Source organism: Physella acuta, unplaced genomic scaffold (genome assembly GCF_028476545.2).
Source record: "Physella acuta isolate Inbredline_101_S28 unplaced genomic scaffold, ASM2847654v3 ptg000716l, whole genome shotgun sequence".
Taxonomy (NCBI): domain Eukaryota; kingdom Metazoa; phylum Mollusca; class Gastropoda; family Physidae; genus Physella; species Physella acuta.
Genome location: NW_026732234.1, coordinates 611,218 through 630,391, shown reverse-complemented (window position 1 = coordinate 630,391; position 19,174 = coordinate 611,218). Strand labels below are relative to the sequence as shown.

Sequence of the window (19,174 nt, the reverse complement as noted above, 5' to 3'; positions counted from 1 at the left end):
GCCGTACCATCAACAGGACGGTTTAAGGAAATCACAGAATGTATCAAGTCATGATAATCCACCACCCCTCCATATATATATATATATATATATATATATATATATATATATATATATATATATATATATATATATATATATATGTATATATATATGTATATATATATATATATATATGTATATATATATATATATATATATATATATATATATATATATATATATATATATATATATATATATATATATATATATATATATATATATATACTTTTGAAAAGTGCAACTCTGCGGTATACGATCACGATGACCCTACTGTCAGGGCAAGCTGTTCTTTAAAGATAAACGAATGCTATCAAGAAATTATTATCACTTTCAAAGTTTAGACAGGGCTTGCATTCATGGCAGTGCAGAGTATTATACAGTTTGAACACAAAAAATTATATATAGACATTGTATGCCCGGTGGCCACATTTAGTGTCGACCTCGCTCTTCTTAGAGTTCAAATAAGAGTTTAAAATAACTAACGCTCGTTCTATTCTGGTCTAATGATTTTATTTATTTATTTATTTTTTGTAAAATTTCAGCAGAAAATAAAAGAGGCACTAAACGCAGTATTTTTCACAGAGGTCCATGAATATAAAAGCTAGCTTTTTAAAATTATATCTTCGCATTAAAGTTCATTATTGTGACGATCAATTAGAAGTTTGTAAAAATGTATCCTAGACATAGAATAAAACAAACATAAAAATCCCTTATAGCAACAAACGTTTAAATGCACTAAAATAAGAAAATAAAACTAATTAAAACTAATTGCTCTCTTCAATAAAAAGCTTTTTGTCGCTAAAATATGTAAAGATCGCATAAGCGAATAAAGCTTGTATTAAACAAAGAAAGTTAGTTTTATTTTCTTATTATCAGTGCATTTAAAAGCTTGTTGCTGTAATGTCTTTTATGTTTGTTTTATTTTCTACTTTTTAGGGATTCCAAATATATGAAGTCGATACGACTAAAAATGTTTGCTTCAAAACACCACCAGTAGCTCGCGATATCTAAAAATCGATTATCTGCCCCGTGAATGCAGCCGACCGTGACCACAATTTACAAACATCATCAAGCTGATATAGTGAAGGATAGTTCTGAATCTTACTACACCCCCCCCCCTTAGTTTCAAATCATTTGATTAATTTTGAAAGACTAATTAAATATCTAATTAATTTTTTAATAGATAGACGTGTATTGTAATCGAAGTGGAACGTATCTGGAAAGTTTGAACGAAATCGCTGCATTAGAGGTGGGTCAAAATAACGTTACAAGATTCGCCACGAACCCACAAACAAACAAACATACGTTGCGAACTAAAAAAAAAAAGCTTGTAAAAATGCGAGACTAATATTGCTCAAGCGCTGTGATCAAAGCTTATGACAAAAACACCAAGCTCAACACATTTTTAAAATAAGAACATAGGAAGCATTGTTCCAAACCCATGATTCATTGAACGATATTTTTTTCGTAGTTTTGGTTGAAATGGCAATTCGACTGTTGCTTACTCATGCACACACAAACACACACACACACACACATACACACCACCCCCATCTCAAGACACTCACCCTTACACACAAACACACACACACAGAGAACGGGAGGGAGAAAGATGTACATGACGTGTTTTTTCTACATAGGTTTTAAAAATGTGATGCAGTCAAAGGCGGACACTATAAAAATCTTTTACATTAAAAACAACAGACACCCACTGACCATAAACAATGTTGAAAAAAATACTTTCTAAAACTACGTTTTAAATTTTAAATTGTAAAAGCGTACACGATTTCCGCTGTAACATCGTATGTAGGTTTATCGCATTAAATATATATATATATATATATATATATATATATATATATATATATATATATATATATATATATATATATATATATGTAAATGATTTTAAAAATTCCTTTCTGAACTATTTTGCAGCCTCGCCACTGTATACCAATATCCCGCACCTACGTGGCGACCTCTGCGGCGTTGCGCGCTTCCCAACGCGGGGTTCTGGGTCCCGTGTGAAGCCAAGCATGCGTTGCTCAGCGCGTTCCCCAACCTGGGTTATGGTCTGACGATAAGCATGAAAAAAAAGCAACAGTCTAGCGCTTTGAACTTAGCTATAAAGATACAATTTTTTTGTTTTTAAGAAGATAATCCTTACTCTGAATGAATTAAAATTTTAATCCAGCTCGTTAGGAAAGCACTTGGGACAATAGCGTCACTCTGTCGAGGGGGGAATTCAGCCCGTAGAGTTTTTGTGATGTGGCTGTGTACTTCGATAAAGAAAAGTGAAAGAAATCTTGTTAATTTGGTTTTCCTTTTATGAAAAGTATTGTATTATAATTCAAATAAATTCTGAAAGATAACTAAAATGGCGGATAAAAAACAAAACAAAATGATGTTGCTGCTGTGTGTAGTAGGAGTTTCTTTTGTTTCCTGTGACGTATTCACCTCCATGGCTAGGATCAAGGACATGGTTATCAACGAACTTCAAATTTTAAACAAAATCAAATCAGCGGTGCCTGAATTGATCTCACCAGAGCACAGGGACCTATACAAGTACGTGATTTTAGTTTGAATTTACTTTTAGAGCAACGGGGTGGTATCGAAATTAAGTGCACCAAGATAAAATTAAATTTTGGTTACCATAAACTTCTAATCCCTTTGACCTCTCGGGGTCACAATAAATTTTGAATCGTCTTGACCTATTAGCCTCCCCTTGTATGAGTGTTACAATAAATTTTGAGTCACTATTCTTCTCATTTATCTTTGAGAACTGAAGGATCGGTAGTTTTATTCTGGCACTAAAAATGTCCGCTACAGATAGAAGGCTATTCCCCCGGAACACAATCGTAATCAATTCCTGTACGAAACAAATTTTTGTTTCATTTTGGTCTGGAATTGACTTATCAATATGTGGCCTATATAGCCATATTCTCAGCCTATGTCGCTGCAGTTTTAAACCTGTTTTACTTTACTGTAGGTATAAGCTGGCATTTATGAAAGAAAGCAGATAAGTTTTATTTAATTTTGTTTTATTACTTCATCTGTGTGGATTCCATGATAGTGTATGTGGCTTACTACAAGCGATAAAACTACCCACTTGTGGCTTAATTAGTGATTAGTGTGGCTGCAGCTATTCGTAATATTTACTCATCTTCACGTCTCTACACTAAACACGACTCACTATTAACTGTACAAACTCACTATTATCTGTACAAGAATAAAACTACCAAAAATGTTTGACGCAGCTGTATTTATATTCAAGTTTTTATAAGCGAAGAATAGAAGAGATCCAGGGGCGGAATCTAACACAAGAGCTGGAGAGGCTGAACCACCCAAATGGGGCCTATTACATTATACAGGAATACGCCATGAGCTACCAGCCGTTGAGACAGGCCGTGATAGGTAGGCCTAGTTATATATAGATACATATAAGGCTCTCTTAAAGCAGAAAGTTAATACTAGACTATTGCACTATTGCAACCCAGCAAGTATCGGGACTACCCAATGCTAGGTGTTGTTTCTTATTGGTGTTAAGAATCTTGGTTTTTATAATTTAAACAAAATTCAGTTTTAGTTACAGCTAATTTCACACTAAAGACATGTTGTTGTTTTTTTTTTTTAAATCTCATTTTGACCATAACCGTTGCCATAGTACTATCCCCCACACTAACCCTTACACTATCCCTAATTTTAACTGTAGGCTTTAGTCTAATTTTGGAATTACTCCAGAATTGAACCATAAACCTAACCATGACCCTAACAATGTTCCTGATAAGAAGAACCGCGATACGATACTGTAGTTTTGACCAACCAAAAATTGTGTTCTAATACTGACAATGTTGTCACCATTACTCGTTGGACAGCTTCAGGTAAACCCAATGCTCTAACGGCCATGGCAGAGATAGCAGACGACGAAGACGTGAGTGGCGCCCAGGCGTCACTTCTGCGACTTCAGGTACTGTATGACGTCACTCTCCTAGCTAAAACAGCAAAGAGAATTTTTTTTTAAAAAAAAGATAGAAAGCAATGTTATACGTTAACAGTTTCGAGAAAGTCGGATTTCAACTTAGGTAGATCTAAATATTACCTTTAATATATTTTTAAAAAATTTTATTTTCCTATTTTTTATGAGAATATCTGTACATTTTAGATTGACGTATTGCATTACGGCTGTGGTTAAGTTTAGGGTTAAGGTCTTTTATTTCAGGAAGTTTTTACACTCAACCCTGAAGACATGATCAAGGGAAACTACCTTAAATACAAGGGCCCAGCACTCAACTCCACCGATTGTTACTTCGTAGGGAAAAGAGCTTTTGAAAGTAAGAAAAATCCGATGTTATTTTTAGCAATTTCCTTACTTAATTCGCACTTATATATTTTTTTTGAAAGTTTTTTCTTGAATAGAGTTTAAAAATAGTTTCACTGTCTAACCGTGTAACAAAGCTGAATACACGGCAAGTGTTGATGATTGATTGACTTGACAAAGTAACAGTTTGAGATTTTTTTTTAAATCAAAGAAAGAAATAAAGTTGTATCGGCATTCATTGATTTGGCTGTGGCATTTCGCACGTTTCAAAAAGTAACAGATGTTATCGATAGGCTTGTTTTCGCATCAAGCAGTCGAGAATTAGCTTCGATCGTCACGTGACTAACGTTCAATACCTCGGCAATCTACGGAGCGAGGCGAGAGGTAACGCCCACTTGAACAGCGTCAACACAACAGGTGGTTGTTTTTATTGGAAGGTGAAGCAGAGTTTATAAAACCTGTTCAAGGTAAACAGGGTGATTAGCTGTGTGTAGCTAGCCCTGCTTGACCTGCTTTGTACAGCCAGGGTTAGCTGTGGGTGGCCAGTTTTTTTTTTTGTGGCCATATATATGTGGCCAGCACTAGATTGCCAGATTTTTGTGGCCAGCTTTTTGTGCCCAGCTGTGTGTTATTAGCTCCGATGTTCTTGCGACGGGGTGAGAAATATCCGCTAGACTTGGACTTCCCTCTATTCAATGCATGTTTATTATAAACGTCAGTCTTTGGCTACACCAGCCACTATCTAGTCACACACATACACACATACACACATACAGATATATATATATATATATATATATATATATATATATATATATATATATATATATATATATATATATATATATATATATATATATATATATATATATATATTTATTTATTTATTTATTTATATTTATTTATATATATATATATATATATATATATATATATATATATATATATATATATATATATATATATATATATATCCACTCATGTGCACTGTATGTATCAAATTTTAGCGAATCAAGTATTAGCTTATGGTAATGGCTGTTGAATGCATTATTAAATCAGAAACTTGACCTGGAATCACTAGGTGTCAACCAGTGCGGTAGTTAAGGTAGTTATTCCCCCCTCCTCCCCACCTTAAAGGTTGTTTTTTTTTCCACAAAGGCCATTAGAGTTATGAAACCAACAAAATAAAGAAATGTAAAATAACGACTGGCTTGATAGCGTGCTTTAAAGAACGTAATGACATAATGTTTCTTTAATAAAATAATGAATTTAGAAAAATAAATAACGTATTACAATTTGATTTAGTTATGTTGAAAACTGAATGTTAGGTCTAGATTTGTTTATTGATTAATGTAAACATTGCAGTTTGATCGTAAGTGATTGTGTATAGGCTTACATCTGTCGTGTAAAATGATAATCTGGTATGAAAATAAAATCTGATCCAGTCGGTAAATACCACATGGGAGAGAAGTGGCTGACTATTGCTTTAGAGCTGAAGAAGAAAGAAAGAAAACCCGACCCTAATGTCCAGGTGCCCACGAACTTTGGCCAGGTGGGCGGTGAGGCTCCCAAAGACGACCCGGCCCCAGAGGCATGGATCAGGGGTTTACTGGGGAGGACATTGCTCCGAGTGAGTCACGCTTTTATTGAAAGCCTCACACTAACTCAGTGTTTTATTGGAAGGTTATTAGAAAAAATTAATAGCTATTTGTTTCTTATCATTTCAACTTTCTATATTTTTTAAGTTTTAGCATGGAACTAGTTATTAGTCATTACATTGGCCAAGTTATCATAATTTGTACCTGCCCAGACTTCACTTTATACAATGATTGATTGAAATTGACAACCGTGCAACATATATAAGATTTGTAGAGGTCAATAAACGTCAATCTTGGGGCTTAAGTCATTTCTCAATTGTATCGAATACAATTTTTTTTAATTTAGTTGTTTTCATTGCAAACAATGGCAGGCATTTTTGTTAAGATTATTTGCATTACATTTTGTGACAGGTCGGGGAGATCGAGAGAGCGAGAGAACTCTACAGGACTCTGACACCGGCAGGTAACTCTAACATTTCACGCGTGTTTTGTCCCCTTCCACGTGAACGGTTTTAGAATCGTTGGATTAAAATAAGTCAGGGAATTTAGCAACGGCTAAGGATGTATTTTTTGTTCACGGGGCTGACGTCAAAACATATGCATTTAATCTGCTCAGCAACATGTTTCAACATAAGTATCTCCTGGAGTAGTATCATGAGCTTACAGTTACACGTACGCACAAATACATTTAAAACCATTCATATATCAAAATGTATCCACATATATTTTTATGTATGTACGTGTATTCGATATATAAAGATATATTTATATTGATATAGTTATGCATGTACGTAATAAAATTATATACATACATATATATATATATATATATATATATATATATATATATATATGTATATATATATATATATATATATATATATATATATATATATATATATATATATATATATACATATATATATATATATATATATATATCTTATATATATATATATATCTTATATATATATATATATATATATATATATATATATATATATATATATATATATATATATATATATATATATATATATATATATATATATATATATATGTGTGTGTTTGTGTGTTTGTGTGTGTGTGTGTGTGTGTGTGTGGTTGTGGCTACTAAGTTTCGCCGAGTAACTGAGCTTTGCCAATGCTGAAGCCTCTGTATACGCAAATATGTGTGTCTGTGTGTGTGTATGTGTGTGTGACACTACAGAGGCTACGTTTTTACGTCATTGGAACATACCAGTAACAGCGAGGCCTGGAGGTCACCGTGCCGAGATATCCGAAAGGTGCGAGAGTGACATTGCCCTTCTACGTACTACCAATCGTCCAATAAATGTCCAAAGAAAGGCGACATGTAATCCTAAGCTTGTCCCTTGCGTGTCTCTCGCCTACAGATCACGCCTTTGGGGACGTCTACTCCTTTGGGCAGGAGCTGCAGAACGTCCCGAGGGTGGAGTCCGACAACACCAGCAAAGACCTGAAGGATTTTTATCGACTTTGTTCGCTCCAGAGTAAAACTGTTGGAGTAAGCTCTTATATTCAACGTCTTACTTATCTGTGATAAATTTCTGTATCCGTTATTGCAGTTTTCAAAACCAAAGATGGGGGGGGTCTATAAATCACGTCATGTGCATGGATTAGGGGTGATGGGATATTGCGAGGATGGGGTACAATAGAGCGTTTTCAAGATATGTGCCACAGAAAATATTCTTTAGTCCTGTAGGGGATGAAAACGTAAGAAGCAATTGCTAATGGGATGGATTCAAAGTCACATTTCGAGGAATTGGGGATGGCAGTGGGTTACGAGGTAAAATAGCTTACGTTGAATATGTCATTGACGATTGTAGTTTATTCTTTCCCTGATTTAAAGTAGCACTGTAATTCTGGCAACTGATAATGTAAAGATTTGTTTGGTTCTCCCAGAAATTCGCAGGTGACCCCCGCCTTAAGTGCCGATACGTGTCTGTTTACTTGCCCTACTTCCGGTTTAACGAAGAAATCGTCTCCAACTTGCCGTACGTCAGTCTTTTCTACGAGGTCATCAGCAACAGAGAAGCAGACGCCATTAAACAGGAAGCGATATCGAAAGTAAGAACCGTGTGTGTGTGGGGGGGGGGGGGGGTGGGGGGGTCTGAATTGGAAGACAGAATGGTGTGGTAAGAGACGATTCTCATTTAATCGTATATGAACATTATTTTAGCTGGTCGAAAGAATTCGCAGGAACATAAAAAATTATAATTGGTGAATAAATTTGAAATAAATGTACAAGTAAAATAATCTTAAAATAAAATTGACAAAAATATTTTTTCAGATGTTTCGTGGTGGTATTGTTGGCAGTTCTGGGCACCTTATTTCAGCAGTTCGTACCAGCCACATGTGAGCTCTAGTTACCATCTTTAATGGGCTAACAATAGGTCAGCGGCGCAACTATAACACTTGCGCTCAATCTCGACGGTGGATATAACCACCGCATTTACTTATGACATAGGAGGAAGCTTACTTCATCACCCATGCCCATATGCAGATCTAATGAGTGCCCCCTCCCCTACATATCATACCGAAATAATTTAACAAAATATAAAAGTAGAAACTAGTTTTTTTATTTATTACAATTAATTCATTTTTTGTTATATGTAATTGATTACTTCTTAATAATGAAAATTAAATTACCAGATCGATTGCGTGTATGTGTGCATGTGTGTATGTATGTGTGTGTGGTGTATTTATAAGTACCTATATATTATATACCCTCAAAAATGAAGCTAAAGCCACAGGTGTCTTTACATAAAAGAACACGTTGAAATTACTATATTTAGCTCACAAGCTTTAGACGAGGAGTCCATGACAAAAAGTCATATTTCCAGCTACTTAAGTATCGCTGTTTGACTTGCAAAATAGCTAACGCTTGAAAAATAATTGTATTCAAATTAAACAGAGCATTCATTGAAGACAGAGAATCGAAAGTTGCCAAATTTATTTCCAAGAGGATCAACTTGTTGACCAAATTAGAAACAAAAATTAACGATAAAGGTTTCCATGGAGACCATCAAAGTGCAGCAGAACCGTTACAAGTAGGTGGAAAATGTTAACGTCCCATGGGTGGTTGTGGGTAGTGGGTAGGGGGTAGGGGTGTGGGGGGCGGTTGTGGGTAGGGGGTGTGGGGGTGGTTGCGGGTAGGGGTGTGGGAGGTTTATTTGTGGGTAGCCGGTGTGGGGGTGGTTGTGGGTAGGGGGTGTGGGGGCGGTTGTGGGTAGGGGGTGTGGGGGCGGTTGTGGGTAGGGGGTGTGGGTGCGTTGATTGTGGGTAGAGGGTGTGGGGGTGGTTGTGGGTAGGGTGTGAGGGTGGTTTTTTGTGGGTAGCCGGTGTGGGGTGGTTGTGGGTAGGGGGTGTGGGTGGGTTGGTTATGGGTAGATGGTTTCGGGGGTGGCTATTGTTGAGGTGGTTGTGGGTAGGATGCTTGAGGTTAGAGGGTAAGATGGTTATGGGTAGGGGGTTGTGGGTAAGATACTTGTGGGTTCGGTGGTTGTGGGTAGGGGGTTAGAGGGTAAGATGGTTATGGGTAGGGGTTGGGTGGTTGTGGATAGTAGAAAAAACTGTGAAAAGGAGCTTAAGTGTAGTATTCGCACAGCAATGTTAAAGGTTTTCAGATTGTTATAATACGATATCCTGATATCTTTTAACTCGATACATTATTACAACATTTATAGAACTACTCTACTACAACCGTCCCAAAATGCAACACCAGGTCTCTGTACCTGGTTCTTACAGCATTTAAGAAATCTAACTGATCCCGTATTGATTGTACTGAGTAAATAGGCCAGGTGTACACTATGATTGTACCGAGTAAAAAGGCCAGGTGTGCACTATGAGCAAATAACAAAGCCCATTGGTAGTTTAAAATGTATAACATTTAAGCTACATCCGCTTTCTTAATACATAAGTACTTTATCTAGATTTCTTTTTTTTTTAATGTGCAAACAGTAGAACTCAAAAGTTATCGAAAAATCAGGCAGTTCGCAGGGCTATCGTATACCTGAAAATTTTAAATTTTTCAGCACTAATCTTTCACACATTGCGTATTTTGTTGTTTAATTATTTTTTTTACATCATCACAATTACAACTAACTACTTAATTTACTTTAAATGCTTATACAGTTTATCTGAGAGCACCTTACAACTTAAAACACTATTCTCTTTTTGCCTCAGGTCGTCAACTATGGACTTGGCGGCCATTATTCTATACACATGGATCACTACGAGGTAAAGCGAGAATGGAGGCATGAATTGGTGACATACAATTTACAATACTTATTTTATAGTTCTATATATAGTGCAGATGCATTCGTGTAACGGAACAGACAGAAAAAGAAAAAAATATATACAAACATGTAAACAAACTTAAGTTGGGCTACAAGTTAAGGCTACAAAGCTCCAATTCCTGTAACATGGGGCTGGGGAGGGCGGAGAAAAAAGGTGGTCATCCACAATATCTTGCTAGTCACCCACAATATCTTGCTGCTTTCGTCACCCACAATACCTTGCCACTTTTGTCGCCCACAATACCTTGCTAGTCACCCACAATATCTTGCAACTTCTGTCACCCACAATATCTTGCTAATAAATCAGCCAGCCGTAGCTTTGTTTTTGTGCCTACAGCCTTTTATCGTTATGCCATCTGTTCATTAATCTTAGTATTCTGGCGAAACCAGTTAGCTATTTCTTCTCCCACTTATGTTACTGTTTGAATTTACCAATTGTCTATCTATACAACTGACCCATAATACTAAACCTTGCTGCTTTGACCACTTGTCTCCCTGTCATACTAAATGATGTTAGGTTAACGAGTTTTCTCACTATAATACTAAATCATACTGCATTAACCAGTTCTCTCCCAACCATACTGTATTAACCAGTTCTCTCCCAACCATACTGTATTAACCAGTTCTCTCCCAACCATACCGTATTAACCAATTCTCTCCCAACCACACCGTACTAACCAGTTCTCTCCCAACCATACTGTACTACCCAGTTCTCTCCCAACCATACTGTACTAACCACAGTAACCAGTTATCTCCCAACCATACTGTATTAACCAGTTCTCTCCCAACCACACCGTACTAACCAGTTCTCTCCCAACCATACTGTACTAACCACAGTAACCAGTTCTCTCCCAACCTTACTGTACTAACCACAGTAACCAGTTATCTCCCAACCCTACTGTACTAACCAGTTCTCTCCCAACCATACTGTACTAACCAGTTCTCTCCCAACCATACTGTACTAACCAGTTCTCTCCCAACCATACTGTACTAACCACAGTAACCAGTTATCTCCCAACCATACTGTACTAACCACAGTAACAAGTTCTCTCCCAACCATACTGTACTAACCACAGTAACCAGTTATCTCCCAACCATACTGTACTAACCAGTTCTCTCCCAACCATACTGTACTAACCAGTTCTCTCCCAACCATACTGTACTAACCACAGTAACCAGTTATCTCCCAACCATACTGTACTAACCACAGTAACCAGTTATCTCCCAACCATACTGTACTAACCACAGTAACCAGTTATCTCCCAACCATACTGTACTAACCAGTTATCTCCCCCCCCCCCCCATAATTCTGGACCACATTTGAGATTAAATTTATTTCTGTATTTTTTTTCCCAAATTGTAGAGCAGAACGACGGATACCTCAAGAATTCTCGATTATTCTGGAAACAGAATGGCGACATTTTTAATTTATGTAAGTAGTTCAGTACTTTTAAACGTAGGCTATTGAAGTAATTTGTATTTGTAAGTATTTCAGTATTAAGCTTAAAACAGCTGCTTGAATAATATGGTCCTTGGAGAACGGTTGTAAATGAAGTCGCGCAATTTTAGCTTATGTTTACTTCTACCCCCTAACCCTGAGCGTCACAAAAGTCCAGATAACCCGACACCCCCGTCTATTCACACACAAAAAAAGTTAACTTCAGGCTCCGTAATACTGACAAATTATAAACAATATATTTTAAGATATACAATACGCTGTCTCGTAAACTTCATCCAACGTAATTCATCTTCAACAAAAGGCGCACTTCTCATCACCAATTACGTTGTCACAAAAAGACCCCCCCCCCCTTCCATGGGGAGTGACGCCAACCCCAAGCTATTAGAGATCATGTAATTTGTTTGTCCTGTCAGCGACAAAGTGGCCTTTTCTCTATGAACAATATGCTACAATGAACTCAATGAAACGCAAAAATTAGAATTAAAAAAAAATAATCTAAAAATTGTTTCTGTGTATACATTTCATTATTTATTCATTTTAATTTCGTATCCTTCATTTTTTACTTTCTCGTATATACGAAGTATAGAGAAAGTATTGTAATCGTGCACAAAAATCACTTGAAATTTTAACAATTTTCACCGTATTACACCTCAGTCCTTCATCACATCCGAAGTATAGAGGACTTATTTTAATCGGGCAAAAATTATCAATCCAGATGTATCAAAATTAAGAGGTTTTGTGCGTAATCCAGTCTGAAAAACTGGGCTTTGCAACTCTGTCCGTATGTCTGTGTGTCTGTGTGTGTGTGTCTGTCCGTGTGTAAACACGATAACTTGAGCACCGTTACAGCTAGGTTGATGAAATTTCATATATAAGTATTTTATCAAAATCGTAGAGCCGTGTCAACTTTTGAGCGATTTCCGATAACCGGAAGTGGTACTTTTTCTACTTTGAATTTTTCAAAAGCCTATAACTTGAGTATTATTTCACACAGATAAATGAAATTTCACATGTAAGTAAAAGATTTAATTCTCTACCTTCTATTAAATTTTGAGTAATTTCCGTTGCCCGGAAGTACTAATTTACGCTACTTCCGATTTCTCAAAAAACTAATGTAAATTTTTAAAGTACTAATAATATTGCGCACTAGTATGCAATTTTTATTTGGCGTTCACTTGGTGTGCAATTAATTTGTCTACGAGGTTTTATTCTATTTTTAAAACTTTAAGTGTTTAAAATGGATTAAAAATCATGTCTATAGCCCGAGTTCCCATCCCCTGTTGTTTTATATAAGAATATTTCAGTTAGATAAATGAAATTTAACATGTAAGTAAAAGATCTAATTCTCTACCTTCTGTTAAATTTTGAGTAATTTCCATTGACCGGAAGGGGTAATTTACGCTACTTCCGATTTCTCCAAAAACTAATGTTAATTTTTAAAGTACTAATAATATTGCGCACTATTATGCATTTTTTATTTGGCGTTCACTTGGTTTTCAATTCTTTTGTCTACGAGGTTTTATTCTATTTTTAAAACTTTAAGTATTTAAAATGGATTAAAAATCATGTCTATAGCCCGAGTTCCCATCCCCTGTTGTTTTATATAAGAATATTCGAGAAAGTTTAGCGGAGAACACTCTCGGTTTATTTTTTTTGTTTCCCCAAGAAAGTAGTGACCCTAAGATATAAATAAATACCGAAGGACCACTTTTTAGGCTGCAGTTTCAGAAGGTTTGATCTGGCAGCTTTAACAAAGCTAACACAGACACGTAGAGCCGCCTCTCAAAGCGAACGTGTTTCGCCAAGTCTAGTTACCACAACCACACTAAAAAAATGCCAAACGTGACAGCTGGCTGTTTTGTATGTTGGCTGGAGTTTCTTCGCTTTTATGTTTTACTGTTAAAAAAAGAAATCCAATACTTCGTCAGTTTAATGGTTTGCATTTCGATTTTTACAAAACGAATGCGCCCAAATTCGATACTCACAAGCAGTTTTTTTGTCCAACCACTACCACATATGAACTTATAAAACCGTATTATTCTCCGCGAGGGATGTAGAAATTCAAATCCAGTAAGCCATGATTAACTTATCATCTTAATCCTTCTTAGCGTACGTGTGGAATTTCTTTTTCTCCTGTGGTGGGTTTTTGTGTTTTGGTGACATATTGTTGATGGGGGTGCTGCTGTTGTGAGCGCTGTTGGTGATGTTGGTGTTACCGTTGTCATTATGAATATTGGGTGCCGGGGTATGAAGGTTGTTGGTATAATGGGTATTGGTGTTGTTAATGTTGGCGATGTTGGTGTAGTGGATGTTGGTGTTGTGGAAGGTTATGGTTGAGGCCCTATGTTCCACAAGGAGTAAAGCCATGTCACGATGTTGGTGTTGTGTTGTGAATGTTGATGTTGTGAATGTTGGTGTTGTGAATGTTGGTGTTGTGACTGTTGGTGTTGTGAATGTTGGTGTTGTGAATGCTGGTGTTGTGAATGTTGGTGTTGTGAATGTTGGTGTTGTGAATGTTGATGTTGTGAATGTTGGTGTTGTGAATGTTGGTGTTGTGAATGTTGGTGTTGTGAATGTTGATGTTGTGAATGTTGGTGTTGTGAATGTTGGTGTTGTGAATGTTGGTGTTGTGTATGTTTTCTTAAATGTTGGTCTTACTTATTAAAAGTTTACACATCTTCAATCAAAGAGAGGCTGATGACACCCTAACCTATATATATATATATATATATATATATATATATATATATATATATATATATATATATATATATATATATATATATATATATATATATATATATATATATATATATATATATATATAAATCGATCTTATGACGTCATTGCCTAGACCAGATGCTAACAAACAACCTCAGTGTATGCAAATTCATGAGTACAAACGTTTTGCCTAATCTATAAATCTGTTACCAAACACGGGAACGTAGGACTAAAAAATTACATTCACATTTTTACAGTTCTGCCTAGCAGAAAGTAAACAGAGAGGCAGTGTTTACTGTGTATTGCTTTACACGTCCAAATCGGTTGATAAATATATTAATAGTGGAATGTGATGGGTGAATGGAGAGAAGGGGTGGGAAGCAGATTTGGGTTTAGATTAGAGATGGGTGCAAGGGATTGTATATTGTGTCCTATTAACAAATGTTTTCAAATCTATTTCAAATACAGAACTGTATGGCATCTGCAACCTTAAATTACGAATTATCTATTTTTAATATTGTAGGTTTTAGAAATATAAAATTAGATGTTTGATATCAGGTCTGTATGCTGGCAGTGGTGTCACGGGTCTCACCCAGTGCGGTGACTAACTAATGGTGTCACAACGGTTTTGTATTTTCGATTTTGGTGTCACCCCCACTTCCCTACTATTTTATTATCCATCCAAACCCCCCCCCCCCCCACCCCCCCCCCCCCCCCTTGTGACGCTGCTGTGTGCAGGCCTATATAAATCGATGGGAATGAAAGAATGAGTCAGAATAGCAAATTACTTTTGCAAACCTTGAAGGGCTCGTCTATAAACGACGTCCACTCGTAGGGTGGTCCGTAATTATGTGACGATGTGTTCAGAGAGGCGGGGGGGGGGGGGGGTTGGGTTAAGATAGTACGGCATCACATTTTTCTATCTTTTAAAGTAATGCTAGAAACTGATTTGTAGCCGTTATTTCGCTTTTTTGAAAACTGTTTTTTTGTATATGAAATAGAAATTGCTTAATATGTGTTTTTGAAAGAAATCGATGTTTAAAAAAATATTTTGAGGGGAGGTTGTAGCCTAAGATGTGAAGTCATTTTCGAGGGGGGGGGGGTCTGGCTTTGGGGCCTACAATGTCTAACGAGTAGAGTGGGGAAATAAATCGTCTGTGTATGTATATAACTAGTGTGTGTAAGCATTTTTTTTTTAAATTCTGAATGCACAAAACATTTTGAGGTGGTTATTTTTGTAGATCAGCTGCTGCCACTGTTTCACGTAGGCGCATGTGTCCTTCAGCGACCAGCTATGTGTTTTGAATCGACTTATGCTAAATGGGAAACATCTTGGAAACTTTTAGAATTAACCGCAAAACTGCACCATTTGTTTAGAAAAATAATTTAAAAATTGGAAATTGCTAGAAATGTATGCACGATTGCTCAAAATAAATTTGAATATTTTCAGTTGACGGACGTAGAAAGGGGCGGGTCTACGGCATTTCCGCGTGCTGACCTCGTTGTCTCGCCTGTCAAAGTAAGTCCTAGTTTGTGTTGTCCTGTCATGCTAAGTCATAGTTGGCTTGCTGTCCAGCCCAGAATACGGTTTGTTTGTTTGTTTCCTTTCTACATATGCTACTTATGGCAATGCTTAATGCTTTCAAATGTTAAGAACATTTCGTGGTTGTTTTTTTTTAAGAAAACATTTCTTCCCCTCTCCCCCCCCCCCCCCCCCCCCCAATGGCGATGTGATATTTCTTGATGTCGAAACACATCTGAAATTACGCCTCAGTTGGTAATCAAACAGTAGGGCGCAAGACTATTTATCCGATGTTCTCGCGCTTTAGACGTCCCTTAGTCTCCCACCCTCTTCTGATGGGTCCACAACACGTCTGCTTAAGGTCACAAACTGAAGAACTTTATTTCAATCGTTGATCAAAACATTCTCTTTTGGGTTAAACCAATATCTGGCACATCAATTATAAAACAATCCCAAATGTACACGGTTTCGGGGGGCCTAGGTAAAAATTACAGGTGAATGTTTTTATTTTAACGATGTTTTTTATTACGCATGAAGCTTTTTTTTCGTCTACAGAGAAGTGCTGTGTTCTGGTACACCTTCAAACCTGACGGCAGCGTGGACGACTTGACCCTGCACGCTGGCTGCCCCGTTTTGGTGGGGGAGAAGTGGAGTAAGTCTTGGTTCAAAAGGCTACTGAGTTGTTCGCCTTACACTAGGGGAAACCAGGGTTATTGTTGTGTTGTTACCAGGATTGTCCGTAGTGGTCGAACTCGTAATCATTGACGTTTGATGGAGAAAAGTATTGAAATTCAACAGCATTGGCCTAATTTTTTAATATATATATATATATATATATATATATATATATATATATATATATATATATATATATATATATATATATATACATATATATATACATACATACATATATATGTATACATATATATATATATATATATATATATATATATATATATATATATATATATATATATATATATATATTATATATATACGAGAAAACTTAGCTTGTGGTTATGTCCCCTAGTTCTTTTTTAAATAGAACAATACAGGGGGTTGCCTAATTGCATTGACGTGTAGCTGCGCCCCTTAGGTATCCCCATACTGGTGTTACATTACCACAGCCCCGTTTGTTTCAGTCATCAACAAGTGGGTGTTGACCAAGGGCAACTCGTTCACACGAAGGTGCGGCCTAAAGAAGAACGCGACCCAGCTGGACATTGACCCTGAGATGAGGAGGGGCTACAAGCCAAAGAGAAAAAAGAAGATGGCGCGATAACTCTGCCCTTGAAATTATGTAATACATGTTATTTAAAAATATAAATATTGCCAACTTGTCCGTGCTGTGTTCGTGTTGATTAGATTCTATGTTGATTTGTTAAACTTCCATACTATTGACTTTGTTAAGATAAAATGAAGGTGATAATAAACAAAATTGTAAAAAACGCGATGTGTTGTTTATTGTCAAACTTGAAAAACGTGAAAAACTATTTAGCTGAGTAGTGGATGGAGTGATGCTAGAAGTAGACGGTGCTGAATCTAGGTATGGTGGGATCCATATGTACTGGGTGGTATTTTTGGAACAGTCTCTGTGATATGGTAAGTAGTTGGATTATACGCTTGGGCTACGCCACTGATGACAATAAGCTTAAGAAGATAATGTGAAGATAATGTGATCGCCGCAATGCGCACACTCAGACACTAAGAGCTGGAGGGTGGACCAGGACGTTATCCATTTGAAGCGTTTACAAAAATTGGAATATTGACCCTTCCCCCCCCCCCCCCCCCACACATACATATTTAAGTCAAACGATTATAGTAGCCCACCGTATTCACAGAGTATGGTCACCGGATCGCGTATGGGCTTGTTGAATCAAGCAGTAACGCCCCCCCCCCCCCCTGTGCGTGACGCCCAATGCCAGGTGTTAAAATAGCCGCTAGGTCACTGGGTGCCAAACCGTACCCTACTGCCGGGGCGCTGCCCTTCCGAATTTGATAATTCTCAACAACTTTCTCAAGTTTCAAGGCGATCGGATGAAAGCTGTGATAGTGCATAAAAGGGAGACGTACACACATATACATTCATTTAAATTTTTATAGGTGAATATAGAATACCTATAGAGTCCTTTCATATGACGTCACGTCCGTTCGTGATACCTACGCCCGCCGCCACAGTGGTGTACACCAGACGTAAACACAATCAGCTGTTCGCCAGCGCTGGACGTGTTCACCAGTGCTGGGCACTGGACGTGTTCACCGTATGTAAAGAATCGCGCCCGCGGAAAAGGAAAAATATGTTTAAAAACTTGAACTCTTAGGAATTGAAGATCCTTATACTGTTATTGACAGTTTCGTAGATAATATAAATATGTGGACAAAATTTCTAAATAAAAATAAATAAAAATACTGTTAGTAATACTGTTTGCGTTTAGAGTTAAAGTAGCCGAATCTGATCAAATGCAGTTCTCGATACTTTGTTTCAGGTAAAATAATAAACTTCATTTTAATTATAAAAGATAACTATTAATAAAACAAATATGCTCGACCTTCACAAATACTAATAGTAAAAGACAAAGTCAAAAGTAATAATAAGAATAATAAGATCTAATAGTAGGCCTAATACCTGGCTCCGCTGGGTAGATTCTAGAATCTACTTCTTTACTTAAATTTAATTACTTTAGATCTACATTCGATTCAAAATACACCCATAATAAATCAAAAGTAGTCATAATAGGCCTAATAAAGCATTTAATTGTCTCTAAGATCTAAAATCTCGCTCTATAATCTAATCATTTTTTTAGCAAACGAAATTTTCTGAAATTGAAATAGATTGTATGACTAGACTTAGATCTAGAATCTGCTACTTAAATTAAATTGTAAAAACTTTATACAAGCATGTAGTTGATATTATTGTAGTAGAAGGCTTTAATAAATTACTAAGGCCTACCTACTTTGTTGTCTTTTTACAGCAATATGTATCTGATATTGGACTGAGTTTAATTAAATTCAAATTCATATCTAGTAATTGGTCTACTAAGTTTTTGTAGCCTAGTAGTACAATCTAGATCATACCAGCCAACAACAAATAACCACATTATTATTATTTGGTTAATGATTAGGCTAATTTTTTTTTAAATCCACTGTTTATAAAAGAAACAAATCAAGCTAGAAACATTATAAGTGAGA

At 36.4% G+C, this 19,174-nt stretch overlaps 1 protein-coding gene across 1 annotated transcript; it reads left to right on the top strand.

Annotated features, from left to right (window-relative positions):
- Window positions 1-2,094: 2,094 nt before the first annotated feature.
- On the top strand, window positions 2,095-17,417 carry LOC131949821 (prolyl 4-hydroxylase subunit alpha-2-like). The gene is made up of 15 exons (XM_059311813.1): window positions 2,095-2,610; window positions 3,320-3,459; window positions 3,921-4,012; window positions 4,265-4,376; window positions 5,809-5,993; window positions 6,373-6,424; window positions 7,356-7,486; window positions 7,885-8,049; window positions 8,273-8,337; window positions 8,897-9,032; window positions 10,168-10,221; window positions 11,644-11,712; window positions 15,911-15,979; window positions 16,538-16,634; window positions 17,128-17,417. The coding sequence occupies exons 1-15, from the start codon at window positions 2,423-2,425 to the stop codon at window positions 17,265-17,267; spliced, it is 1,695 nt and encodes a 564-aa protein (XP_059167796.1). The 5' UTR covers window positions 2,095-2,422; the 3' UTR covers window positions 17,268-17,417.
- The last annotated feature ends 1,757 nt before the right edge of the window (window positions 17,418-19,174 follow it).